This window comes from Ooceraea biroi, chromosome 12 (assembly GCF_003672135.1).
Source record: "Ooceraea biroi isolate clonal line C1 chromosome 12, Obir_v5.4, whole genome shotgun sequence".
Classification (NCBI taxonomy): Eukaryota; Metazoa; Arthropoda; class Insecta; order Hymenoptera; family Formicidae; genus Ooceraea; species Ooceraea biroi.
Window position 1 is genome coordinate 9461354 of NC_039517.1, and position 24772 is coordinate 9486125.

General features: G+C 46.7%; 6 protein-coding genes across 13 annotated transcripts in view; 3 read left to right on the plus strand and 3 right to left on the minus strand.

Moving 5' to 3' along the window:
• Positions 1-1558, minus strand: part of LOC105282211 (serine/threonine-protein kinase pakG) — a 32018-nt gene extending 30460 nt beyond the window's left edge. For both annotated transcript variants that reach the window (XM_011344002.3, XM_011344001.3), the window contains exon 1: positions 1426-1558. In XM_011344002.3, coding sequence (XP_011342304.1) covers positions 1426-1463 — 38 coding nt within the window. In that variant the 5' untranslated portion in view covers positions 1464-1558. The remainder of the gene's footprint in view (positions 1-1425) is intronic.
• LOC113563117 lies at positions 1460-12560 on the plus strand. Its single transcript, XM_026974293.1, has 2 exons — positions 1460-1657; positions 12331-12560. Exons 1-2 carry the CDS (start codon positions 1462-1464, stop codon positions 12507-12509), a joined length of 375 nt encoding a protein of 124 aa, XP_026830094.1. The 5' UTR covers positions 1460-1461; the 3' UTR covers positions 12510-12560.
• LOC105282213 (CD151 antigen) lies at positions 5469-12705 on the minus strand. The gene is made up of 7 exons (XM_011344003.3): positions 12567-12705; positions 8343-8440; positions 8031-8225; positions 7622-7792; positions 7413-7505; positions 6707-6847; positions 5469-6182 (listed from the first exon to the last, which is right to left on the minus strand). The coding sequence occupies exons 2-7, from the start codon at positions 8418-8420 to the stop codon at positions 6135-6137; spliced, it is 726 nt and encodes a 241-aa protein (XP_011342305.1). The 5' UTR covers positions 8421-8440; positions 12567-12705; the 3' UTR covers positions 5469-6134.
• Positions 12706-12746: 41 nt separating this feature from the next.
• Positions 12747-18622, plus strand: LOC105282214 (tudor domain-containing protein 3). 2 transcript variants are annotated; one of them, XM_011344004.2, is made up of 12 exons: positions 12747-12877; positions 14426-14892; positions 15050-15134; positions 15209-15408; positions 15500-15647; positions 15753-15986; positions 16078-16211; positions 16288-16530; positions 16602-17316; positions 17390-17503; positions 17647-17746; positions 17829-18622. In XM_011344004.2, exons 2-12 carry the CDS (start codon positions 14867-14869, stop codon positions 18008-18010), a joined length of 2181 nt encoding a protein of 726 aa, XP_011342306.1. In that variant the 5' UTR covers positions 12747-12877; positions 14426-14866; the 3' UTR covers positions 18011-18622. The 2 variants fall into 2 exon arrangements, with proteins under 2 accessions (XP_011342306.1, XP_011342307.1); XM_011344005.3 differs by lacking the exon at positions 12747-12877 and having other exon boundaries at positions 14471-14892; positions 17804-17942.
• A 250-nt stretch (positions 18623-18872) lies between these two features.
• Positions 18873-19913, plus strand: LOC105282209 (ribosomal protein 63, mitochondrial). Of its 2 annotated transcripts, none has more exons than XM_011343999.3 (3): positions 18873-19036; positions 19313-19444; positions 19543-19913. In XM_011343999.3, the coding sequence occupies exons 2-3, from the start codon at positions 19386-19388 to the stop codon at positions 19799-19801; spliced, it is 318 nt and encodes a 105-aa protein (XP_011342301.1). In that variant the 5' UTR covers positions 18873-19036; positions 19313-19385; the 3' UTR covers positions 19802-19913. The 2 variants fall into 2 exon arrangements, with proteins under 2 accessions (XP_011342301.1, XP_011342300.1); XM_011343998.3 differs by having other exon boundaries at positions 18874-19036; positions 19376-19444.
• Positions 19914-20027: 114 nt separating this feature from the next.
• Positions 20028-24555, minus strand: LOC105282208 (apoptosis-inducing factor 3). 5 transcript variants are annotated; one of them, XM_011343996.3, is made up of 7 exons: positions 24249-24555; positions 21995-22287; positions 21560-21896; positions 21107-21457; positions 20839-21044; positions 20539-20752; positions 20028-20426 (listed from the first exon to the last, which is right to left on the minus strand). In XM_011343996.3, exons 1-7 carry the CDS (start codon positions 24313-24315, stop codon positions 20164-20166), a joined length of 1731 nt encoding a protein of 576 aa, XP_011342298.1. In that variant the 5' UTR covers positions 24316-24555; the 3' UTR covers positions 20028-20163. The 5 variants fall into 5 exon arrangements, with proteins under 5 accessions (XP_011342298.1, XP_011342297.1, XP_019888147.1 ...); XM_011343995.3 differs by lacking the exon at positions 24249-24555 and adding an exon at positions 23673-23792; XM_020032588.2 differs by lacking the exon at positions 24249-24555 and adding an exon at positions 23547-23610.
• Positions 24556-24772: the final 217 nt, after the last annotated feature.

Genomic DNA, 24772 nt, shown 5'->3' on the forward strand with positions numbered 1-24772 from the left:
AGCGAGAGACCGCCAAAGAAGCGGATCCGTCCGCGTGGTATCCGACGAGATGAGAAAGAGATCACGGAGGTGGGGACCGGATAGAGGAGGAGCGAGAGAGGAGAGCAGAGGTGAAAGAAAGAGAGAGAGAGAGCAAGAGAGAGCAACGCTGCACACTTAGGGCCTTTCGTCACGGGGACGAGGCGAGAGCCGGCCGCGCGGTCAATGGCTGCGGTATCCGCAGGTTCAAGGAAACCGGGCTGGTCCGATTCGACGTCGCGTCGCGTCGCGTTCCCGGGGAAACCGAACAGGTGACGCGCCTGCCTGTGAAAATGCAGGTTAATGGAATGCCGTCTAAGTAGCCTGCCTGCCGTGCTGTTGCTGCTGCTGCTGCAACTGCATACGATTACCACGACTGGATTCTCGTGAGATTCTTCCACGCATCGGCGATCCGATCGAGAACTGTGTCGTTCCGCGATCGGCTCGTTGCGTCTTGCGACGTGTACGGAATGCTCTTTATGCGATACACTTCTACATTCCGATTGCCGGATTTATCGTGCGCGATGCTCGACGAGCTGCGGATTTACGAGTGCGTAGCGAGTAAATTCACACTTTCCTGCTCATTCCGTGAAATGAAAAGTATCATTCGAAACTGGAGTTGGAGCGCAAAGCGAAATCGAAACCGCCGAACTTACCATTCGCGACTTTGCCATTTTCGATTAATATCGACGATGGAACGATTATTTACCGAGGCAACGTAATAAAGCGATTACGAATCCGAGCGCTGCTGAATGCCGATTGTTCCTCGCGCAATCCTAATGAGGCAACAAATCTCATTGTTACGGACTCTTTCATAAGCACGTAGGTCTTTTCATAATCAACGCGCTATCGATCGTACCGAACAAAGCGGCGGATCCTCTCATCAATTCGCTTTGCAGAATTTCGCGATTAGAAATTGGAATCCAAACTGCGCTTAGAACGAATCCGTGGAACCGCGCGCTACACGCGCAGGTTGGCGTCCCAAAACGCAGCAGGTCGGTCGGACAAACGCGCGATCGATACTCATACACCGCATACAGTTACATATAGCGAACGCTATTGCTTTGAATGGCGATAATTAATCCTCGCCAGGTAATTCGCGACGTGTCGTTCGGCGTGTCCACGCGCTCGTATCCCGGCAAAGCGAAGAGGGTCGCTCTCCATGCTGCCTCTATCAGCGCATAGCAACGAACTCATCGATCGGTCACGAAGGCGGCTTTTCGAAAGCCGCGCGAGGGACCACGAGAGATGTACCCCGACAGGACGACGACACGGACGTACGAAAGGGGAGAAGCGCGGCGGGTGTATCCGTTAAGTGTGTGTCATCCGTGTACGCGGGCGCGTGTGTGTGTGTGTATGTATGTGTGCCAGGACTATCGATCTAATGCTTTTCTTTCTTTCCCATACCGATGCACGAAGGCGGCAGTTGACATGTTACTATCCATGGGGTGGTTCCATAAATCCCTCGGCCCCGCCAACGCGACCCTCTCGACAGCACTGTGTCACCCTCCTGCGATCCTCGGGGATGGTTGTTCGACACCCCCGACCTCGGCAATGATCACTGGAACGTCCACGACAGGCGGATGGCAGAACCGGACGCCGAGTCTGTACGCGCGGCTGGCAACAACGACCGGTGTGGGTAGGTTTCGATTATCGTTCTGGCACCTGCCTTCGCCGACCTGGACAGGTCGGAACCGAACGCGAGACTGAAGTCAGAATGCGCACTGGTCGGTTTCCATGGTGGTGGGCCGATGGTGGTGGTCGTTGTCGGTGTCGTCGGAGGAGGACGGGAGGTGGTGGTGGCCGGCTGGCTGATGGAGGTGCACGGTGGGCTTTCGCGACCTGGTGGGGGTCTCCTGACGGAAAACGTTCCGCGCCGGCTGCGCGTTCTCCATCAGGCAACATCAGGCAACGGCACGAACCTTAAGGCACTGTGCGCATCATGGGAGGAGACACCCATTCTCCGGGGAACAGAATCGGAAGGATCGGAGATCGGGAGGCATAGAAAAAATGCCAAATTTTGCTGAAAGCGCAAAAGAAAGCTCTTCGACGGTCGGTCTTTCAATTTTTATGATTGCGAGCTATATAAGTCTCGTATATTTTTCTGTCTTTCTCATCAATTCAAACTATTCCGGTTTTCATGACGGTGGTTTACGTGAATTTTATGTTTCTTTTTATTTGGACTTATATTTGGATATTCTTGATGCATGCCAGGTAACTATATACAAAATTACAGGTACATTTGTTGAAAAAACTGTGCATTTCCCTTTTCTATAAATTTCGATTTCCAGTTACTCGCTTCCATTTTGCCACTCGCAGTTTCTCTCATCGCAAGAAAAGAGCCGCAAAATAGCTGGTCTTCAAAGATCACTTCGTTCTATTTTTCAAATACTGAATACTAATGCAGAAATAATCGCCGTCACGTGATTTCTATCGCTCTCTAAGTCAATAATAATTTCTTCGCGTATTACGCGAGGGAAAGTAAATGCATCTTCGGTGGCCGTTTACATCGCGAAGGCGCGGCCGGCATATTAAGGATGCAGCTTCTTAATGCATAGTCGCGTTTTAGCGTAGGTTTTTCCGCGACTGGTTTTATTGTTTCGACCAGACGAGCAGCGATGGCGCGACTCCTTATAAGGGCTAGAAAATCTTGGCACGGGCGATACAGAACCTCGCAGAAAATTACCGTTTTTACCCCTCTATTCTTTTTCTGCTCGTCGCTCTTGCAAGCTTCCGCAGTTCCATTTACATCCGCTGCCGTCGTCGTCGAGCACTCTCGTTGCCGAGCCTTCCTTTCATTCTTTGCTTTTTGCGAATTTTTCTCTTCCTATTTCCGTTCCTCGCGTCTAGGATCCAAGGCGATGCACTGGTACGCGATTTTCACCAGACAAACGGCAAAACGCAAATATTTGTCAATTCGTAATCACGTTCTCGCACGAAAAACGCGTCGCTCTTTCTCCTGCGTGCAAGAAAGCTATCTAAACAGTTCTGCAGATATTCTAGCAATGCGTTCTTGAAATACAAATAATATCATCGTTCGTCTTTGGTGTACTACTTTCACAGAATATACGACGCGAGGGGGATCGAAATAACTTTGGCGCACGCGACAAGTTGCGCCGAAATTGGGTTTCTGCGACGTCCATTGGAACACTTTGCTCGTCCGCGTGATATCGATCGTTCTTTGACGAGGTTTGGAAGACGCGGCAGACGCTACAATGACGCTAACTCGCATAATTGTTCGGTTATACTCGGGCTAATTGCATCGGTCTCTGTTCGTGCAGCTCCAATCCTCTCGTCTCGCCGTGGCGGAGTACAATCTAATTTATGGCCAAGCAGCTCGGCAAAGCTACCCGGAGTCCTCGGTTTCACCTGGACGACTCCCCCAGTTCCGGCGCATTCGGATTCAAAGCTCCGCACGAAATCAATACGTAGATACTGCGCGCCATTTCCCCCGTCCCCGATGTGTCCCCTCGCTTCCGGTAATAAGTTTCTCAACCGTGCCATAAAGTGTGCCAAAAGGAAAAACTAAAATAGACGAGAGAAAAGAGGTCGTAGATACTGGCGAGCATGGTCGAAAATCGTGGAAATCGCTGTCTTTTAATTTCTTTTGGGCGGAACGAGAGTCACTGGCTGAAAATAATCCATTCCCGATGATCCTGAAAGGTCTGCAAGGTTCGCGAATTTCTCCGCCACGTGATTACATTAATCAGGCCACCACTGAAGTACTGCTGCTAGATGAAGCTGCTATTAGTAACTGATAAATTGTTGTCAAGTTTTTACCCAATTTTTATGCAACGCAGACATTCTGTACGTACATTATTTCATATCTTTGTTGCGTGAGTATCATAATTCTGCGTCGACAGAAATTGTAAAGGTTGAAATGCTTTAGACTTCAGCTTTAGACATCCAAAACAAGCAAGAAGTCTGCACGGCGCGATGAAACCGTCGGATTCGTTAAATATCAATTGTTCGGTATCGACAACGTGCAATCAGTCCGTACCAGTCGTCGTAAGGTGAGAGAGGGTTCAGACAAAGAAACCAAAGGGAAAAATGCAGCCTGGAACGAAGGACGATGCGCGCTCATCGCGATCGGCGCGTAGAACGGACGGAGCATTATTCGTGCAACGCGCGTAGGGCGATTCATTCCTCATTGTCCGGCGTCCCTTTGTAACACGTTACACGAGGATAGCTGATGCGGCATATGGGCTCACTCACCGGTGAATCGTTACAGTGCGTGCACGGCACGCAATCCAAGCGTGCATACTTGGGCCGGAATTTTCCAGCTAGCCAACAATCACCCCGAGAGACCTGCCAAACGCCAAAAGTACATCGCCAGCTGTACAAACCGCGCTAATTAAGAAACAGAAAAATACACGAGCCTCTCGATGTTTCTTTGACGCTTCTTCGATGGTCAATATCTCGCAAGAGCCGCGAGCAACATCCGCACGTGCTCGAAACGACGTGAAAAATTGGAAGATTGACAGTTCGACGAGCGAGGAAGCTGCTCTCTGTTTACCTTCTTTCGATCCATTTCGCGCGGAGGACCAAATATACGAGAGGGTACGAACGGGCGCGCTGAGTGCCGAGGACGAGGGTGGAAAATTGCGTGCTTGCCAGGCGAAACTCGATGAGATGTCCATGCGGAATGGCAGCCAGTCACGCCTCGTCGCGAGGACACGCACCGCGGGGGTGAATAAACTAAGCTACCTCTGAAAGGGTGGCCTGCGATGAGACTCGCGCTGTTGATACAGCCGTAGGAAATTACACGCACGGAGCAGAGTCAGTGAGACGCGTGCATTCTACTCGCTGTCTCTCGACGAAATTGGATTTAATCCTCTCGAGTCCGCGTCTCTCCGGAGAAATGTATCGAATCCAGACTTCTTGCCGAGTATTTTTCCGTAGAGCTTTACGTTCATCAGATTTTAGCAGGAAAAAATTAAATTTATATTCACAAAGAACTGTTGAAATTGTTGCGATAGGGAATAGAGCAGGGTTGTTCGCTCTTATCTTAAGTTTACAATTGCGATGATCGATCTGCACTCTTCGTCTGACATGAGTCGTCTAATCTTCAATTTTGGTGTCATGCAATCCGCATGAAATTTTGGGAATGATTGTACCTCCGCAGCATGCAAATTGCGACAATCGATAATCAGTGGAAGAATGGAATTGACGGGCGACGAGGTAATTTACTTTAGCAGGACGCCTGAATTAAAGCAAGTCGTCGCGCTTTAATGCAGTGAGATGCTCAGTCGCAAACAATGAAGGGATGAAGAAGGTCCAGGCAAGCACACAGCGGTGTCCATTAATTTGCTGTTTGTGACATCACATAGAGAAGCGTGTACTACGATCAATAAAAATTATACAATGAGAATTATATAAAATTATTCAGAGATAGATAAAAATATTTACGTTAATTATATGCTTTACTCAAAAAATTCCAAGATACATGCTTTATGTAATTCAATATTTATCTTATTATTGCAAAAGACAAAAATTCATTACAGAGATATTTCTTGACAATGATTACATCTTGTAATTAACACGTCACAACATGATGTGATTTCTTGTGGGATATAAGAAGAACTGATCGCTGGAAAATTAATATCTGCAACACGTCACTTCACTCGACGTCGATCGATAGTATAATTACTGGATGGAATTATTTAAATACATAATATAATACCATGTGCGCGATACATCTAAACACGTTATGTACATATATATGTATGTATATATATCGTATTTATTACGGCACATATATAAGGTACATGATGCATTATCATCCTAATGATACATGCAACTAACGAAGACGCCTTAAACATATAAATTATGTATATCGAAAAGTGTAAAGAATAATGATCATTGTAATGGCGCAAATAAGCGAACAAATCAGCGAAAACTGTACAAAATCAAGAATGGAGATTCGTTTTGTTGATTATCATGGTCCAATCGGATGTAACGCTGATAGCGACGATTAATTTCGTCGATCGTGAAACTGCATGAACGGCCATGGAAGAAATCTCTTCAAAAAGATCCTGCTGTCTTCTTCATCTCCTCCCTGTTCCTCTTTACCAAGAAGAAGGGGATACACTTTAGATTGTGTAATTAGCTTCCTGTCATTTGATCATCTTGAAGAGCGCGCAAGAGAATATCATCCCGAAGAACTGTAATGAATTGAGAATTATAATAATCTTGATACTATAGAATATAAATATGATGAATATAAATTCATGCGGAAGATGTCTGCTTAAATGCAGCACACAAAAATGCTAATCACAAAACGACTTTATCAGCCAGTTTGATAAAAGTGCTCCAGTCGAAGCAAAAGTATTCAGGTGTTCCAAAACAAGAATATTTCCTACAAATGAATATATTAATGAAGACCTTATAAAAAAAGTTAAAAGAGTTCTTATTATTTATTCCTATTCTCTTAATCTTTTCTTACTTTCTTTTACTTCTCCTTTTTATTTTCAACAGTTACTCTCGTAAAAATGTAATGCAAAAAAAATATAAAACATTAACATTAAACATAGAAAAGAAACAGTCGCACTGTAAAATTGATGCACTGTAAAGTTGATCCGATCGTAAAAGGGATTCGTCTGAACTTGACTACCGAGCATCATGGCTTCTTGTAAATTTTTAACACAGAGGTGGAGGATCCACCATAAAGATGCAACTGCTCGCTTACCATAAGACATGCGACTGCGATACCGGCGCCGCCCATTATGACCGCGTGCCGCTGCATGTAGACCCTCGTGCCTTCGATGCAACCCTCCACGTAAGCGTTTGATGGATTCACCGTGTCCGCACCGGTATTGCAGTGGAATCGCTGCGAGCAGATCGTCGCCCCGTGAGAAGCGCGATTCCTCATCGGGCTCGCGAGAAAGCCGATCGCAGGAGTGAAAGCGTGAGAGGTAGAGATGACAGGGAGGAATGGGGCGGTCAGGGCTCGGCCGATTAAGTAATTGCAGCCAAATTGACGGTCTCGCGACGCGGGAAATCGGCGATTCGTGAGCCGTTACGAGAGTACTCGCGGGATCGTTTAAAAACACGGAATGAATCACTCGCGCCCAAATCATGATCGTCCCCCTCAACCCCCGGCGAGAACTCAGCGAGAAAGGTCGTCGGAGATCTTACCGTGAAGAATTCCGCGAGAATCAAGAGAAGCGAGCTACAGATTTTACTGGTGAATGTTAAAAATTGTCTCCTCGATGGTACCTGGCGATAATACTGGACGGGCATCATTAAGCAGCGAGGAGACGTAATCAATGCCGTATAAGCATGAGTGCATCATGAGACGCACGCACGCAGCGAATTACCGTCATTAACTCACGCACGATCAGCCAGCTGTTTCATCGAGCGATGCGACCGCGAGATTTATAAGTGAGTTTTACCTGGCCAGGTTGAATCTCTCGGCAGCAACTCTCCGGCACGTTAAGACCGTAGCTTCCCCAGTCTCTCCAGCTGTTAACGCCGCAACAGTGGAGCTGAAAATTCGTGAAAGTCGAGGGATCAACTCCGAGAGAAGTTACTCGAGTCGTAATTGAACTCGGCTAATGAAGCGGACTCGACGAAGTGATAAAAATCCCGCGGTATTACTCACCGTCGATTGCGTGGTGTCCCAGGCATCTCGGATGGATTTGCGATGATCGTAGAGCCTTATCGAACTCTTCATCTCCCTGTCGACTGTACTCAGCAGTTTCTCACGGAAAACGTATCCCAGCACGCCGCCAATCAGCATGGTCACGAATAGCAAGAACACAATTATGAAGTACTGAAAGAATCGTCGTTATTAGCATTGCCGTCTTTGTTACAGTGGAAATGAGTTTGAATGATCTGCGCCTTCAAAGCACAGGAAGCTAATAAAATCCGAATTTTCGTAGAGATCTACAGGAATAATGAGACTTCAATTTTCCTGGGCAGAAATTCGACTCGAGACCTAGATTGTCGACTTGAACGTTAACGCTAGAAATGGAGACGTTAGTCGTTCCAAACGGATGCCCCGCACTTACTGTCAAGAGCATGCACTTGACTTCCCGCGACGCGCCGACACATCCGAAGAAGGCGATAAGTGCCACGACGATTCCGCCGACTAGCAGGACGTAAACTGCACCGGTCAACAGATCGTTCCCCACGAGTTCACCTATATATGGCACTTTGTCGACTAGAGCCCATATACCCAAGCCCATCACAACAATCCCGCCAATCTAAAACACAAATTACAAAGGTACTTGATGACGATCTTGAGGTAACATAATTTTATCTTACATTATTTATGATATATTATCGTATCTTTAACAAAACCATACAAGTATAAGACTTACGAAAATGATGAAGTTCGTCAAGAACAAAGCATACTTCATGAAGCGGCCGCAGCCGTCCATCTCCGTTCCGTATCCCATTCCGTTCTATCCGTGACAATCTGTTGATGAGCCGATAAACAAAGCGTTAATGAGCGCTAGCAATAAATTGAGAGGACGAGAAGATAAAGCGACGTTTCACCAGTTCGCTTTTCATTAGCGCAATTAACAGCGTTGCTGTTTCCAACTGTCCCGTATATTAAACTTCGAGCGCGTTTCGCGCGAGGATTCTATGCTTTTTACTCATGAAAATTAATAGCAAAACATTTCTTATCTTTCTATACTGCTTCGGCCATTACATTATTTTATGGCCGCACAGCAAACGTAATAATATTAAGTGGCTGCGTCACGAATCTCGATGGAATAATTAGTCGAATTCTCATTACAGTCACGTACTCGCTCTTAATTATGTCACACGTCTCATCGTGACATCAGACTTATGTTTGTCCCAGTTTAAAATACCTTGGCCATTCGCGCGTAGCCTTGACCATGTTCATACACACACGGATGACGGATTTAATTAATCTCACGGCAATCTAAAACTCGGTAGCACGAGACGCACACAATGCAGTTTAAAGAATTAAAAAATGTTAAGCGCGGTTTTAGTTAATCGCATCATTCATGAATCAAACATCAAGGACTTCGTTCGTTGTTTAATTGTTTAATTTCAGGTGGATATTGCTCTCGATTCACGCACTCTGGAGCCTTAATTGTATCCCTTACAAATTGCCGTGCAATTTAATGTAATCCAAGTTCGCGTTTTCCCACTGTGTAAATAATGCGCGCTTATTAACGCGCCATTCTAACAGCTATTTATGAATCGTACGCAGGAGTACGTGATCACCGTGAATTTTCTACGACTCGGTAGGCAATCGGTGACTTCCTGTTTTGCGGATACTGCGCACCGGGCTCGGTGCTACTCTATTGTTTACTGAATGCGTAATAATCCCGGCACCGGTATCGCCGCCAAACAATTTTCATATCTGCGCCACAAAACCGTTGAATCTAAATGAAACCAGGGTACTCCAGACGCAGCGCAAGGTATCCCAGAACTCGCGCGCGAATTCGGGGACACCTTGCGCTGACATAACGGCCGGTTCCCGGGGAACGCGTTCACCTGTCGCAGCTACGTATCGTCCTACGTCGACCAATACATCGAGTTACATAACTCGGACCTCTGAAAGAGTTCTTGGATTAACGCGGCCGTCCGTTGATCGCTATCGTCCCTCCGCAATACGGCACACCGCGCCCACATAAGGTTGCGTGTTTTGTAACGCATTATACGGACCTCGGTCACGCACCGGCAACACGCCGCCACGAAAACGCGTTACGAGACTGAGAGAGAAAGTGACTTCTCCCGGCGTGTACGTTGGGTAATCCACGGCCGGAGTGTGCTCCGTGAAAATGACGGAGTGCTCGAGAGAGCACTTGCCGCGATCCTGCATCCCGCAAGTGACATCACTTCGCGCGAGCTTCTCGCCGATCCGCTCGATTGCGAAACGCTCGCTCGAACCGTACGCGAACCGCGTCCGCGATTACGGCTCGTTCTACGAAGCCGGAATGAAGTCATGGGAGAATTTATCCACGGTCTGCAGAGCGGCCCGAGGCTGAGTATTAATGAATTTTTTTAAGTCAATGCGGGAGTTCTTTTCGGGGTCATCGCGGAGTCGAAGAATAAACGAAGAAGGATCCGCGATAAGCGAGACGTGCCTTATCTCGCACGTCTGGGAAATTGCACGCCGACCTACGCAGGTCTGCAAAATTAATCTGCAACTCGAGAGTTGCAGAACTCACGAGATGCTGATGACTCTGCGTCAGATCCTGTTCTGGGAAAATTCAGAAATGGGTTACGCAAATGTATCATCTGTTCCGACGGAATCGTAACGATGCAATAAGAACATCATCTGACATCATCGGTTAAAAGCACGTCGCAGTCATCCGCAGGGATGCTGAAGTATGTAGGACGATATTCGCAGTTGAACGCGTTCCGCATGAAATAAGTATTGAATCTGCATACAATTCAATTTGTAAGAATTCATGCATCGATGAACGTGCGTGCATAAAAAAAATAGATATTTTTATTTCGCGAGGAGTGGCGATGTATGAATGCACCTCACGGTTTTCAGCTTAATTATACGTCGTAGGATAGCGCTGTCTTTGTCTTGCAAAGAGAAACATCGCCATTCGTTAAACGCACGGCAGACTACTCTTGGGCAATTTTACGATCGATTCCGTAGTACTCGAGAGAAGCAGAGAAACATGACGCCGACGCGCAAAAAGCTGCTTTATGCGAGTCAATTAACAGTTCTTACTTTCAATATTAATCATCGAGATAAGCGCAACGGGTTCTCCGTACGCGAGAAAACAGCATCCACGTTGCCTCTCAGTCAGAACAATCGAGCATTTATCCGAAGTCGAAGCGATTCGAAGTGAGTGGGTGAATACGTGTTCCTCGCAAATCTTTCTCTCTCTTTCTCTCTTGGGCATGCTAAGAATAAACGTGGTGTGCGCACACCACCTGTGAACGATCTCGTCGCCAAGACAATCCGCAAATCGTGTCGAGAGAAACGACGAGCGGGAAGAAGGAAGAGTCTGAAAGGAGAACGGGGGGCCCTTTTCGACGAATCGAGAGTTGATCTGGGCACAAGGTCATCAGGTTTTATTCTATAGCTTTTCTTCCAACACCGCTAAGATCTGACTATCATTGTTGCATACTTTTTCAAGAGCGTCAACTTGACACGTGAAATCAGAGCATGTTTCGATGGCTGCTTTGCGTGTCATGTTTCTTCGTTCTTGCGATTCATTCTTGCGATCGTTCGTCGTGTGATTTCAAATGATTTTCATGAACGATACACATTGGGTGACGGAATCGGCAATATTCCAGTCCTGCGATTTAACTGTTAGCGTTATATCGGCATTCCGAAATTACGCGAAAGCTCAGCGAGTGATTTCAATGCTCACGTTCGGGGCAATCTAGAACAAAACACATCGCGCGCGAATAGAATTCCAACTGTTGGACCGACTGTTATTCTGAGATATTTCGTGATCGAAATAGCTGTTCAGGGAGCCACAAAATTGCAACATTAGTAGCATTGCGCAATTGTTGCGCAGGTCGTGAGTAAACGGATAGCTATTTTATGAATAAAATCATTTTTCTCAATTCTCGGAAATGTTGTAATTATACGTCCTGTTTATTTCTTTTCGATGCAATTAATTGTTTCTTGAGCAAGTCTCACTTCGGTCAAGCGTAATTAAATACTTGAAAGGAGGAATAAAGGAATGTTGTAAAATTATTATTCTGCATATACATAAAAATAAACAGGTTCGAACGTGGAATAGTTTAACCGACGCGGATCAAGCTTGTTTAATCGTTTTCGCGCGATAATTACAAGCCGTCAGTAAAAGCAAGTCTCATGTTGTCAGTACGATGCGAAATACCTACGCATCAGAAACATCAAGACCAGTTGAAGACATAAACACATATACCACGGAGCTTTGCGGCAGACTTACAATTATTCGCATTGCCAGCCACTTTCTCGTTTATTAGTCATCCGGCTCGTTTAAGCGCAAATTGAATTAGCACGTAGAAATTTCTCACCGTATTTCTCGCCCGGCATTTCTTGCGTTCAACTGTGGGAATTGATATTATAATATTTGGCAAACGTGGGCGTAAGTTAATCCGTGTATCATGCCCTCAATCAACTAAATGATCTCTAATTATACTTCCTCTCTGATTCACGTCGTCAAAAAACATTACGAGGAAAAACCGTCATCATCCGTCAAGCTAAACGAGTCTCTCTTGAATACGGAATAAGGCACATTGCGCATTAACGACTTTGTTTGTATCCGGTCTGAAAAATTCGCTTTCCATTTCAAAGATTTCTTTCGAAGATTTACAGGACAGGTTCTCGACTCATTCTCTAACTTAAATCTTTTTTATCTTCCTTTTTAGGAAAAGAAAAACGCCGAACACAGGAAACCACCGACCCGGGTTTGCTTCATAACTCAGATTACTGTCCCAGACTTGAATGCAAACGGCGTGGAAGTTCAGCGATGAATCATAACTACGCAGCGGCTTCTCTCCCAGTCGTAAAAGCGAAGGGCAGAAACGAATTTTCATGGGTGCCGTGAATGAGTGTTCCGCAACGGACGCCGATCGATCTATCGCCTGGGCACCGCGCTACTCACGTCGATCCTTGGCCGAGGTTCCTTTCTCCGGAGCTAGCCAGCAGTCAGCCACGGAAAAACAAACGATTCCTTTCTCTGCCGCTTGGAAAGTCGCCCCCGCTTCGGCGTCTCGAAGATTCGAGACGAGATCTCGTGGCGTTCGGCAACCCCGGAAGACGCTATGGGAAATCACCGGCAACGCAGTCGAGCAGTCGTTTTCACTCTCAATGATCGAGGATCCGCACTTGGAGCACGAGACGAAACGACCGGACGCTGGACGATCAAGCGTGGACACGCGCGATTTCAGGCCGTGCCGGAGTGAAACTGAAATGGTAAGACCGACTGAACTTCTACACCGCTCACACTCTCTCTTTCCATCTCTTTCCATCTCCGTCCAGCCATTTGCCTCCTGCTCTTTCGGTCTCCTTCTCTCTCCTGCCGCTTTTGTGTAGAGTCTCTCTCCCTCTCTATTCCCTTCTTCCTCTGTCTCTCTGTGTATCTCTTGCCTTCTCTCTCTTTCTCTCGGTCGGTCTCCCTTTTATGCTCAACGAATCGCGCTTACCGTAGCGTGCACGTACGCGTCGCGTTGCTTTACTACCATCGCGTTACTACTATTATGGTCTAACTATAGTACAAGCCGTTGTATACGGGGACGGTTGCGTGCACGAGGAAAATCCACGACCCTGGTCTAACGAAAGTGGGGAACCACGTTTAGGTACAGGTAGCGCAAACGCACCGCATACACGCACACTCGTGCACACGCAGGCGGCACGAGGGGACCGCTTACTCGGGGCCCTACTTTCGGGCGAGAACACACGTAGACACGTGTGTGGTAATCAAGCCGTCTGCAAATGGCGATCCATTGATTTAACGTCACGACGATGATGACACGTCGTTGAAAACGTGGTGTTTTGACTAATGTTTGTCGGGCCATCCTTTAACGATTGGCACGCTAAACACGCGGAAAGCTTAATTAAGGAACAAATACATCATTTTTGTACAATTTTATATTATATTATTCTGGTATGGAAAATAACTTTATAACTATTATTCTATTATTATTAGTTATTATTAAGTTATTAGTTATTATTAGAGTTCTATTTCTACGAAATTTTATAGAGATAGAGTACTCTCCTAATTTATAAAATAAATATTGCTCTTTCTCAGACTCTCTCGAATTTCAAGTCTAATTTACATTTCTCTCGGTGGCTTCTGTACTTTCTATAGCTTTCTCTATATTTTAGGAGTACCCGCGTAATTACCGCGGAATTTCAAACAGCAAGCATAACGTAGATCGTCAAGGGTATGTGTCATAAAACGCGAAACGCTCGACGTGGGTGGGTCGCGATCATTTTTAACACGCACATCACGTGCTTCCGTCATCTCCAAAGTTAGGTGGCACTCGATAGCTGTAATTTCTACGTTTGCTTTATCGTCTACTCCACCCAAGTAATGATCATCGTCCCTAATTGAAGCAATCAGCAATCTGAAGGTTCCCGATCTGAAGGTTTCCGATCAAGCCATCAATGTCATATGGTAATTTCGTGATTATTCTGCGGGATGACACATGCCATAACATAAGGACACTTGTCTAAATGATTCCAAGGCATACACGCGCTTTATTTGACAAAGAAATTGTCAGTTCTAGCTCCAACTACGCAAGTCTAATCTGAACATCATTTTCCATTTTCTGCAGAAAATTATCAATACCTTTTTGCGTATCATGTGAAACAAATTGAATCAAAATTCGCAACAAACACAAAATGCTTCATTATCGCGCAATTCTGAAAATCGATTGCTTTTTCCTCTCAGATCAACTTCGAACAACGTAGAAAAAATAAAATGGTCACGTCCATTAATTAATCGCGATTTAATTACAGGTGAATCGCGCTCCACGCTTCGTAAATTTGAACGCTTCGATCTCCCGTCGATATCGTACTCGAACTCGAACTCGACCGGCGCTGCGCGAGTGTGCAAGATGGCGACGAGTGTTTTCAGGTTGGATAGGTGCGGTTCTCTCGGCGCGGTTATAAATCGTCGTATCGGCTATCGACGCTATCTCGTGCAATAGATCGCACCTGCTAAAGTCCATCCGGATGGACCGGAGCATCCGATCGAATCGCCAGTAAAACGTTCCGCCGCGACTTGCGACAGTCTCGCGCTCGGTCAGCTGTCAGATGTTTGTATACGCGCGACCCGTTAGTACATCGTGTGTAGTGCATCGCGGAATCATTACGGACAGGACGTAATAACGCGTCGCGATCGGCTGCGTTGGATTCGATGAGAGTGCCTGCCGCACGAGGAGAGAGCCCGGCACAGACATGGAAAAATTCGAGGCGTTGGGATGGTGAGTAGACCGCACTCGTTGCCACTCCGCCACTCGCCGAGTTGGCCGAGAGGAAAAATTAATTCTCACCGAATAATCGCAGCCAAATATCGCTCCCTCGAGGCTGACTGATCCTAATGACTCACGTTAATTTGTCTGCTCCTCTTCTCTTTCCTAGGTACCTGTCTGACCACGGTTACAACGTGGCGACGGATTCAGGGAACATAGTCGACACACAGAGGATAGTGAAACGATTATTGGACGTGAGTATCGAGCGATTGCACGTGGACGAGTAGACGAAGGTCGGAGTGTTGTTAAATCACTCAATTATTTGCAGCTTGATTTGAAAGAGATCAGCAGTGGGAATGGAGACATTAATCAGGGTAACATCGTGTTACAAATACAAAAGATACGTAACATCTCGGCACCCAAGGGAAACGAGGAGTCGAGGGCAGCTCCACGAATGTTGAAGCTGTCGTTGACGGATGGGAAGAATAATTTGCAAGCCTTAGAGATCGAGCATATATCAGCTTTAAGGTGAGTGCGTCATCGAATTACATATGCAGCATTTTGCACCATTATCCTACCGTGTTTTTATCTCGCTTGTATCTTTTCTGTGTCTTGTTAGTTTAAACACACCACCTGGTACAAAGATATTGATAAAGTCAGGAGCCTTACCTTCGTCACACGGAATTCTGTTGTTAGTGCCGTCGTACGTAGTCCAAGTGCTTGGGGGTAGAGTCGCCAGTCTAGTGGAAAAATGGGAATTAAACAAGGTAAATGATGATGTTCCACTTGACAAATATTTGAATGTGGATGAAGATAATTAATTAATTAATTAGCTCCGCTTGAAAAAAATATAACAACTGTTTCTCTTACAGAAATTGGCCTTGCACAGCCGAGTAAGATCTGCCGAGGAGGGCGGACCGCCACCGTGGATCCCTTTCGGTAAAAAGATCATCAAGGTCTCGGAGCAGGACAAGAACTTCAAAGCCTTGATGGAGAAAGATAAACCCAGTAAGGAGAATACGGAGTTCGAGACGCAGCGTAAAGACGCGATCGCGGAAGCCGCTAAGCAGGGCAGCAAGAAGGTGTTCGGCGGTGGGAATAAGCAGGTTCGACTTTATATATATTTTTTCCACTAATTCTAATTTTTTGCGTCGACAATCTCCGAGGAAAACTGACAAGAGTATCCATTTTCCACAGCTACTGGATCACAGCGTGCAGAAGATCGTGGATCGCGGATTCACCATAGAGCAGGCGGAGTACGCTCTGAGAGTTAATCGAAATAACGTAGACCGAGCTCTGAGAAGCCTGCAGAAGACGGACAGTAAAATTAAGTGAGTACCTCATCCACTTCCCTGATTTTTCTCGTTTTATTTTTTTTGTTATTAAAATTATTCTTTCTCGCGACAGCGCGAAGGAACCTCGGGAACCACGGGAACCGCGCGGCAAACGGTTCGACAAGAAAGCCGAGGAGAGTAAGCCGAGCAGCGGGAAGATCTCGCTGTTCGACTTCCTCGAGGATAAGCTGCCCGTGCAGCCTGAGAGCAACGACACGATCCTGCCTTCGCAGAGCAACCACATGCAGAGCAACGACAGCAACCAGGATCGTCTGGAATCGAGGGGCGCCGATGCGCAGAGCGGACGAGGTGCGCGGTACGTAACCGGAACTGCATTCCTTCACGAATTATTACAAGGACTCTCGCTGATATTAATTTTCACGACAGCGGTCAGAAAAGTGGCCGCGGGTATCAGCCACCCCCGAGGCACCTGGAGGAGCACAAGAACGGCAGACGACCAGCGAGCAGCAACAACAGCGCCGGTCCCGGCGCGTATTCGCAGTACAACGGCGCCGGTCACGCGCAGCAGAGCAAGCCGCCGCGGTTCCAGCGCAACCAGGAGTTCCAGCATCAGTATCAGCACAACGGCGAGCGCGAGGCGCATCATCATCATCAGCAGCAGCAGCAGCGAACCTCCTCGCAGGCGAACGATTACAGAAGCGCGTTCTCTCAGTCACGCGCGAGCGGCGCGATCGCCGGCGACAACAACGGTAACGATGCCTATAACAGAAATCAGGCCGAGTCGCACGGAAGGAATCTCGGTAGTAACAGAAACTCTAATCACATCGATCCCGAGGCGAGAAACAAGCATTCTTACGATGCTTCTTATGGTAGGCATAGTCGAGCGCAACAAGACGGGGCCTCGAAAGTATACTCGTCTAATACAAGCGAAAAGAATTTCAAGAATCAGCTTAGGTACCAGCCGAACAGCTCGGCTGCTGCCGCCGGCTGCCGAATGCCCGTGAATCTCAGCGCGCAAAGAAACGAGGGCAATTACGGCAATCAGAACGCAGCCAATGCCGCGGCAACGATGTCCGGCAACGTTACGTGGATGTGGCGAGTGGGCGACAAGTGCATGGCCAAGTACTGGGAGGATAATAGGGTACGTCTCGTCATTCCGACGCGTTTCTAGTGTGCAGCGGTTACGAATAATAAAACTCGATTCTAAATTTTAGTATTACAACGCTGAAGTCACTGGCGTGTCCGAGCGCACCTGTGTAGTGCAGTTCAAGGGATTCGAGAACTACGAGGAGGTGCTGCAGGTGGACTGTATACCCATAACGGACGATGTATGTAAAGTCGAAAAAAAAAATTAGACGAGGCCAAAATGTTTTTTTTTTGTTTTTATTATTATTATTATTTAATATAATATTATTATTTAATATATTTTATAATTATAATAAAATTTTCTCAACTCTCTTGGTTGCCGCAGTATCAGATTCCGGATCAGATCTCGGACACGAGACGGCAAGAGCAACGTCCGAACAATCGGCAACCGCGCTACGACCAGCAGAGTCACAACCATATAAGTGGTAAGTTACCAATCTTCAAGTGCATCTACGCAAGAAACTTTACTACCCCGATTTTAGCCTGAATGAAAAATTACCATTGCAGCAGGCATGGAGTTCCGGCGAGGCGGGAGCGGCGCCGTTGCCGGCAACAAGGGGGGGTACAATAAGAAACGCGGTCAGCAGCGGAGCACGCAGCCGATCTACCAGCCACCGGCGCAGAGGAGCCACTACCCTACTACGCCGATCAGTAGTGAAAATAATACTCAGTATAATTCCTTTCTTTAATATAACTTTCTAGTCTCGCGTCTTTAGTAACACGAACATCCGGATCTTACTGAGCGGCCGCACGTGCTGCAGATCGCTGATCCAACAGGTTGCCGCGCACTAATCCGACAGGTGTAGACGTCAATAGGCAGTTATTATTATTATGATAGACGGTGGACGATGTCCCGCGTTCGAGACTCCGGCTGAATCAAGTGGGACGATTTAACGCGAGGAGCGAGTCGGTTCTTCGCGCCGTACGCTAGAGAGAGAGAGAGAAAGAAAAAGAATTGAAAAGATTCTCAGTTCTGTATAATATCTAATGTGTTCTTGGAGTATCATTTGTATTTCGTAGAGAGGTCGATTCTTACTGTTCATTGCGGAGCGGAGCGATGTCTGTACCTCTGTCCACACACACTTTTAGCTGTAATACTAATAAAGTCTTGTAATATCTACATCACGTCTCGACCCTGTAGTTCGTTTTAATTATATACTTGCTCGTTACGTTTTCTAAGTAGATTAATTTATATCTGTACACTGAGTAAACGCGTGCTGCGTGGTCGTAAGTCGATTTTTGTATCCATTAAATGTAGCGAGTTTATTGAGGACTAATATTAATAAAAGTTTAGGTAACGCACTCGAGTCACGTTATTGCAAAAATTAAGTTACGACTGACTTATCGAGTCGAGTCGAGTATTATTGGCTCGATTTTTAGTCGAAAACAGTCGGGAGGCTCGTAGCGTTTTTGGAACTATATTTTGGATATATGAGAACCAAAATATTAATTTATGGTGCCTACGGAATGGCAACCCAACGACCAACGGCGTATGGCGGGTTGCTATTTCGTAGGCGCTCCGCTCATCCGCTGTTGGAATTTAGTTCCGGAAACATCCGCTACGAGCCTCTGCTGTTTTTCTGATGGAAAAACGAAGTGGTACGAATCAACGGTGAATCGAGATTAATTTGATGATATTAAATAATAAATTAACAACAGCGAATTTGAGAGAAGACTCTAATTTCAAAGGCTATAACTCGATATATTTTTCATCCGTAAGTAATACTTCTTCTAAGAGAGGATTAGGCAAATTTTGAGATAAAATTGAGGTTACGTGTGCCATTGTATATTATTAACTTTATTCTTTTCGCCTTCCACCTCAATAATATTAATAGCAGCAAAAGGGCATTAAATGCGCGAGCTTTAAATTGCGTGAGTGAGACCGGCGTCGTACTTTTAATGGCAGTTTATCAGCGACTTAACCTGAAAGTGTGATTCGATTTTTCGAGGCGTAGAAATAATTAATATTTAACGTGCAAAACAATTTACAGATGTTCGCATATCTATTATAAATTAACGAGATACACTGTCACGATACAACCTGTCTGATTCAGGTACACGAAGATGCGACTTGGACAGATTCTTTACCGCTACCGTTGTACGATACCATACAGATATAGAGGGTGAGTTCTCTTATTCCATGAAGTAGATAACGGTCCATGTTCAGAACGCGCTTACTTCGTTACTTCCCAGCCAATCACCCTTCACATTTATCGCGCAGGAAATATCGCATAGTCAAAAAGCCAAGTATGGAACACCTGAACAGAATGAGGGACGATCTTGACAGAGAAGAACGGAACATGTTACTGCTGAGGCACCCTTATCTCACGATCGAACAGGAGCACGGCAGCACGAAACCGTTACGAGACACAGTGGAAATAATAGAAATGTTGAAGGAGAAGCAGCGGGAGAAATTTCGCAAACAAATTACCTTCGCTGACCGTCTGGCCCATCTGAGAGTCACTGAAGCATGGGACTGAATACGTCGTCTCAACGTGTGTGCGTGTATATATATATGTATGTATGAATGTATTTCCGTTTCAGTGAATTATATTAGAGCTCCGTAAATGGAACGAATGTTGATCTACAAGTTCAACAGTGTGTCCTTGAATTTTCCATTTTTTTATTTTTCCATTGTTTTACGTCTTGTGTAATTAGCGCTTGAGTGCACTGCGAAGGGTATTCTTTGATGCAGCAAGAGAAAATCATATAGTAAAATATATATTACATAACTTGGTCTAACATGTATGAGATACATTGAGAGTGTGTAGAAACTGAAAGCCGGGACTAATACTGTGACGTAATTACTCCGAAGCGTTAAATCATCCGAACCAATTTAGGCTTAGTTCGCGTCTGACACGAGGCTGTCTTGAAACCGCGTCGACGCGTCTTTCGGTTTGTTTCGCATCCAACCGAACGGATCAGCGTTGATCTCTTCCTCCGTCAGTGTCTTTCCTTCATAGAGCATATTCGCGAAATCGGAGACGACGGGATCGGCGCCCGCGCTGCTCATCGCTATCACTCTGTCGTCGTTGAGGTGGTAAGCGAAGAACTCCAGCTTGTCCAGCGAGCCGTGGATCTTTATGCGAGTGGCTTGTCCGTGGCCTGAAATAAAAACAGGCAAGATTTTCTAAGCAAATTATTAAAATTATTATTATTTCACAAAACTCAAAGATACTTTTAGAGAGACGTACTCTACACAAACGCACAAACTTGCCTGCATATCTGTAACTCTTGCCGAACAAAGTCGTCCAGAAGAACGGCACGGTCCTCAGAGGAGTCTCCTTACCGCATATGTTCAGCGCCGCGATTTTGCCGTGATAGTGAGCCAGGGAGTAGTGACCTATCGCCGCCGACGAGTCGGATCCGTAAATCGGCGCGTGAGCTATGTCGCCGCCGGCGTACACATTTCCCGCGCTCGTCCTTAAATGCTGCGAAATTCGCGGTAATATTCGCAATAAATGCTAGACTGTTCTTGAGAAAAGTGCGGATGCAGAAGAAGCAGATGCGGTGATACCTTGTCTACCACAACGGTGCCATCGTCCCTCATTTGAACGGACGAGTTCTTCATCCAGTCCGTGTAGAAAGTCGATCCTATCCCAATTACGGCTACATCCGCCGGCAGGATCTGGCCATCCGTCAGCTCAATCTTACCCAAAACGTTCTCCTCGTCCTCCCTCGCGATGAACTGCTTGATGTTGTTCTGGAAGATGAACCTTACACCTGGAAGGAAGGATCGATTGTCGTTATGCTAGCTCGTGAACGATTTTTGCACGATGAGTTACCTTTCGCCTCGTGCTCCTTCTTGATCCTGTCACCGATGTCCGCGCCAAATATCGCCTTGAACGGCACGGTGTCGCGGCCGATCACCGTGACGGACGCGCACTTGTCGACGCAGTAAGCCGCCGCCTCCATGCCGATGAAGCCCAGTCCCAGGACGACGACGTGCTTCTCCGGCGACAGCAGCGAGTACACGCTCTGCGAGTCCGTGTAGTCCCGCAGCACGAAGATCTGCGGCAGATCGCTTCCGGGCAGAGTCGGCATCCTCGGCTTGCTGCCCGTGCAGCTGAACAGGTAATCGTACTTCAGGTCCTCCTTGTTGCTCAGTTGGACGACGTTCTCAGCCGCGTTCAGACCTGCAAGCAGCAGAATGCAAAGCAGCTGTCGATGTAATAATGCGATTAATGCAATTCAAGCGAAGGCTGATCGGCGTTCCCTGAAGGAACCTCCTTCGTTACCTATCGCTTCCACGCCGAGTCTCGTTTCGATGTTGTGCTCGCTGTAGAACATGGGCGGCCGTAGCGCAGCCTTGTGCACGTCGAAGTCTAGTACTTTGGATACTTTGATTCGATCGTAGGGCACAACGTCTTCCCTGCACACCATAACGATGCGACCAGTAAAGCCCTCCTGCCGCAGGCTCTCCGCGCAGGTCGCACCCGCCGGCCCACCGCCGACTATCACGACCGTCTTCACGTTCTGCGGATCGCACGCGGACATGTCCTTCACGCGCTTGTTAACGTCCAGGTCTTTGCGTTTGGCTCGCACGTGGACCAGGCCGGCTTCATCCACGCGTACCTGTGTAAGAACAATTTTATTCAAATTCATGTGAGAATAATTTTGGAAATTTATGTAAGAGCGATTTTGATGAAATTGACCGGAGACTGGACGAGTACCTGGTAGCACGGCAGAGAATCCAGGCCTGGATAATCCTCGATATCACCGGTTTTGATATTGAAACACGCCCCGTGCCACGGACACCTCACCCGACCCTCTGCTAGTGCACCGGTGTGCAACAGAGCGCCGTAATGCGTGCATTTCGTACCGATCGCGTGCAGCTCCCCTTTTTGCTTTATCAGTAGGATCTTCTTGTCTTCATCCCCGAGCGACAGCAATTTCATCTCATTTTCGTTGATATCCTGCTCCTTGCACACCACGCCTTCGACGTAGTCATGCTGCTCTGAGGAACCTACCCAGTAACAAGTGAGAGAAAATTATTTATTGATGCCTGTGACATTATTATATATAATATTTTATATTCTGCGCAAAAAAAATATATATTTGCAACAAATATATTATTATACGCCTGACAAGTAACGCACAGGAGCAACAACACGGCAATCTATTGCAGTCCTGGGGGGTACTCTCTTGCGCTATATTCATTACAAATGTGACTGTCTTTCTTTTTCTTCAACATAATCAAAATGTGTCTATATCATCTAGCAATCTCGATAATAAATTATAAATAAAATAAAGGTTGTTATCATATATAATAATTCAGCTAAGCATCAAATACAAGAATATGCGAATGTGCAAATCTAATATTCTCCGACCACCGCGCTGATAATTTTCGATTCCAATATATTTCAAAATAAAATTGTTTTAATATAAATCAACTCGGCTTCCTCGCGTCACCATAGCAGCCTGCAATGGACAACAAAAAAAAAACAAAATGGAACACTCACGACGAACTCGCTAATCTCTACCACGACGCTACCTTCCATGAGTCGGGCTACCGAGAATCTCCACACAAAAACAAGAAGTCTCGTCAACAGTACGTGCAATATGCGGCTCGCATTAATTACGTAGAGCAACATACGATTGGCGTGCGACACAATAAGGAAAATTCTAGAGGAGCAGCCGGGAATTCCCGGCCGCCGCAATCTCGACGTGCCGCTCGAGGCTCGCGCTATTTATCGCTTATCAGCGCCCCGGGGAACGAATGACGCGATAATATTCCGTGAGCTCTCTTCCTCAACGAAATGAACCAAGTAGCTCCAAGCTCGCAGAAGCAACCTGCCGGAAGCAGCGTCTTGCGCAAGCTACTGTCATCGGCGCGATCGCACGTGTGGCAGGGATGCGCGCGATGATCGACGCACGTCTCGTGCCTGCGCGGAATATTTCTCGCGCGAATCATGAAACGTTATAAACATTTATCTTCGCAATATTTGTGCGAATTTATATTATAATAATTAAATTAATATAATAATTAAAAATCTTTTTTAATCATTAATTTCACCATTCACGTACCATATCGGCTGCACGTGTATCACTGATTATCAAGAATCACAACCTTGTGATCGATCAAAATGATAAAAAGATACTCGACGGAGAATCAATGATGTTCCGCACAACAATCGATAGTAATAAAACCTGCACGTTTATCTTCGCACAAATATTACGACGACACGAATATTATTTCATATTTTCCCGCGATTTTCCTATAACCTCTGACAGAAGCGAAGCTTGACTTCAATCGTAACCAACTTCGGAGCATACGCCGCGGCCAGTAAAAGGCATTCTTGTTGCCGCGCTCACGCGTTCCACTTCGTTTGAGGTATTACGAAGGCCTACCGTGAAAACCGCGCAAAAACGGCGCGTCCGTCAAAGCAACCCACTTCCTCCTGCCGAGCGCCAAAGTCCTGACACACACACTCAACATTGATCGCGCGGACTTCTATGCGTCGGCGCGATTCGATCGCGCGTACGTGTCTTGTGCCATATATAACGGCGACCGTCCTGCGAATCTTACGCTTAGACTTACAATTAGTCACTGTCATTATTATCGTGCCACGTAACGTTCCGTCGCTAATTGCCACTTTAACGCGAACACGCTTTTTCAGCTTGTCCTTCAAAAAAAAAACGCTCTCAGAATATCGGAGAAAGTCAGTAGATTAAATTTTCGCAGGCGCCTCGACGGACTCCGAGACTCGAATCCTTCGATCCTTCGCGCGAGTCATCGAAAAAGATCGATCGGCGGCGATTGTGCGTGGGACGTAAATCTCGAAGGGTCTCGAGGAAAGTCGACAGCTTTCGTCTCTCCCGTTATGAAACGGAGCGCGGAACGCGGATTAGGCTGTTCCTCAGCTCGTTACCCATCGATTCTCTCAGCTTTCGGCTTGCGCGCGGATACTGTTACGAGGTACGCACCTGTTGCGGACGTGTTCCGGGACGCGCCGGCTCTCCTGCGCAATCCTTTGCAATGACCGGCGCCCATGTTGCGACGACGAACTGCCAATTATTTGTCGACCGAACGGACGAACGTACGTACGAACGCGGGAGAGCAAGCGTGGCTCGTTCGCGGATCGACTGCGATCATCTGGCGGCCCGTGTATCGCGTGTATTCTCGTGATCGCGCGATTACGAGCCGCGGCCTTGAGCGGCACTCTCGCCGCGGCCTTTTAGACTCGCCCGAGACTCGCGACTTGACTTTGACGCTCGCGATCGATCAAGGCAGCCGCCCTCGCGCGGCCCTTTCTTCCTTCGATCTCTCGTCGCGGACGTCGCGAGCGCGATTCTTCGCGCGAAACGCTTGGCGTAGTTATAGGACGATAAGGATCTTGAAATTCCGAGCTCCGCGGAGCCGCGATAAGATACCGTGACTCATCGTAAAGTTACGACTCTCTCGCGTCGAAAGAAACTCGTCGAAACTCTCGTGCGATAAAAAATTATGC

What these genes read in the sequence shown, in the direction of transcription:
- LOC105282213 (XM_011344003.3), bottom strand. Translation starts at nt 8,420, where the DNA reads ATGGGATACGGAACGGAGATGGACGGCTGCGGCCGCTTCATGAAGTAT. An exon ending in GAGAGATTCAACCTGGCCAG is followed by an intron (nt 6,848 to 7,412) that starts GTAAAACTCACT and finishes ATCTGCTCGCAG; the next exon opens with CGATTCCACTGCAATACCGG. An exon ending in TCGCAGTCGCATGTCTTATG is followed by an intron (nt 6,183 to 6,706) that starts GTAAGCGAGCAG and finishes AATTCATTACAG; the next exon opens with TTCTTCGGGATGATATTCTC.
- LOC105282209 (XM_011343999.3), top strand. Translation starts at nt 19,386, where the DNA reads ATGCGACTTGGACAGATTCTTTACCGCTACCGTTGTACGATACCATAC. An exon ending in ATACCATACAGATATAGAGG is followed by an intron (nt 19,445 to 19,542) that starts GTGAGTTCTCTT and finishes TTTATCGCGCAG; the next exon opens with GAAATATCGCATAGTCAAAA.
- LOC105282214 (XM_011344004.2), top strand. Translation starts at nt 14,867, where the DNA reads ATGGAAAAATTCGAGGCGTTGGGATG. An exon ending in AAATTCGAGGCGTTGGGATG is followed by an intron (nt 14,893 to 15,049) that starts GTGAGTAGACCG and finishes TCTCTTTCCTAG; the next exon opens with GTACCTGTCTGACCACGGTT. An exon ending in AAAAATGGGAATTAAACAAG is followed by an intron (nt 15,648 to 15,752) that starts GTAAATGATGAT and finishes TTTCTCTTACAG; the next exon opens with AAATTGGCCTTGCACAGCCG.
- LOC105282208 (XM_011343994.3), bottom strand. Translation starts at nt 22,915, where the DNA reads ATGTTGCTCTACGTAATTAATGCGAGCCGCATATTGCACGTACTGTTG. An exon ending in GAAGGAGCACGAGGCGAAAG is followed by an intron (nt 21,045 to 21,106) that starts GTAACTCATCGT and finishes CCTTCCTTCCAG; the next exon opens with GTGTAAGGTTCATCTTCCAG. An exon ending in CAAGAGTTACAGATATGCAG is followed by an intron (nt 20,427 to 20,538) that starts GCAAGTTTGTGC and finishes TTTTTATTTCAG; the next exon opens with GCCACGGACAAGCCACTCGC.
- LOC113563117 (XM_026974293.1), top strand. Translation starts at nt 1,462, where the DNA reads ATGGGGTGGTTCCATAAATCCCTCGGCCCCGCCAACGCGACCCTCTCG. An exon ending in GGCAACAACGACCGGTGTGG is followed by an intron (nt 1,658 to 12,330) that starts GTAGGTTTCGAT and finishes CTTCCTTTTTAG; the next exon opens with GAAAAGAAAAACGCCGAACA.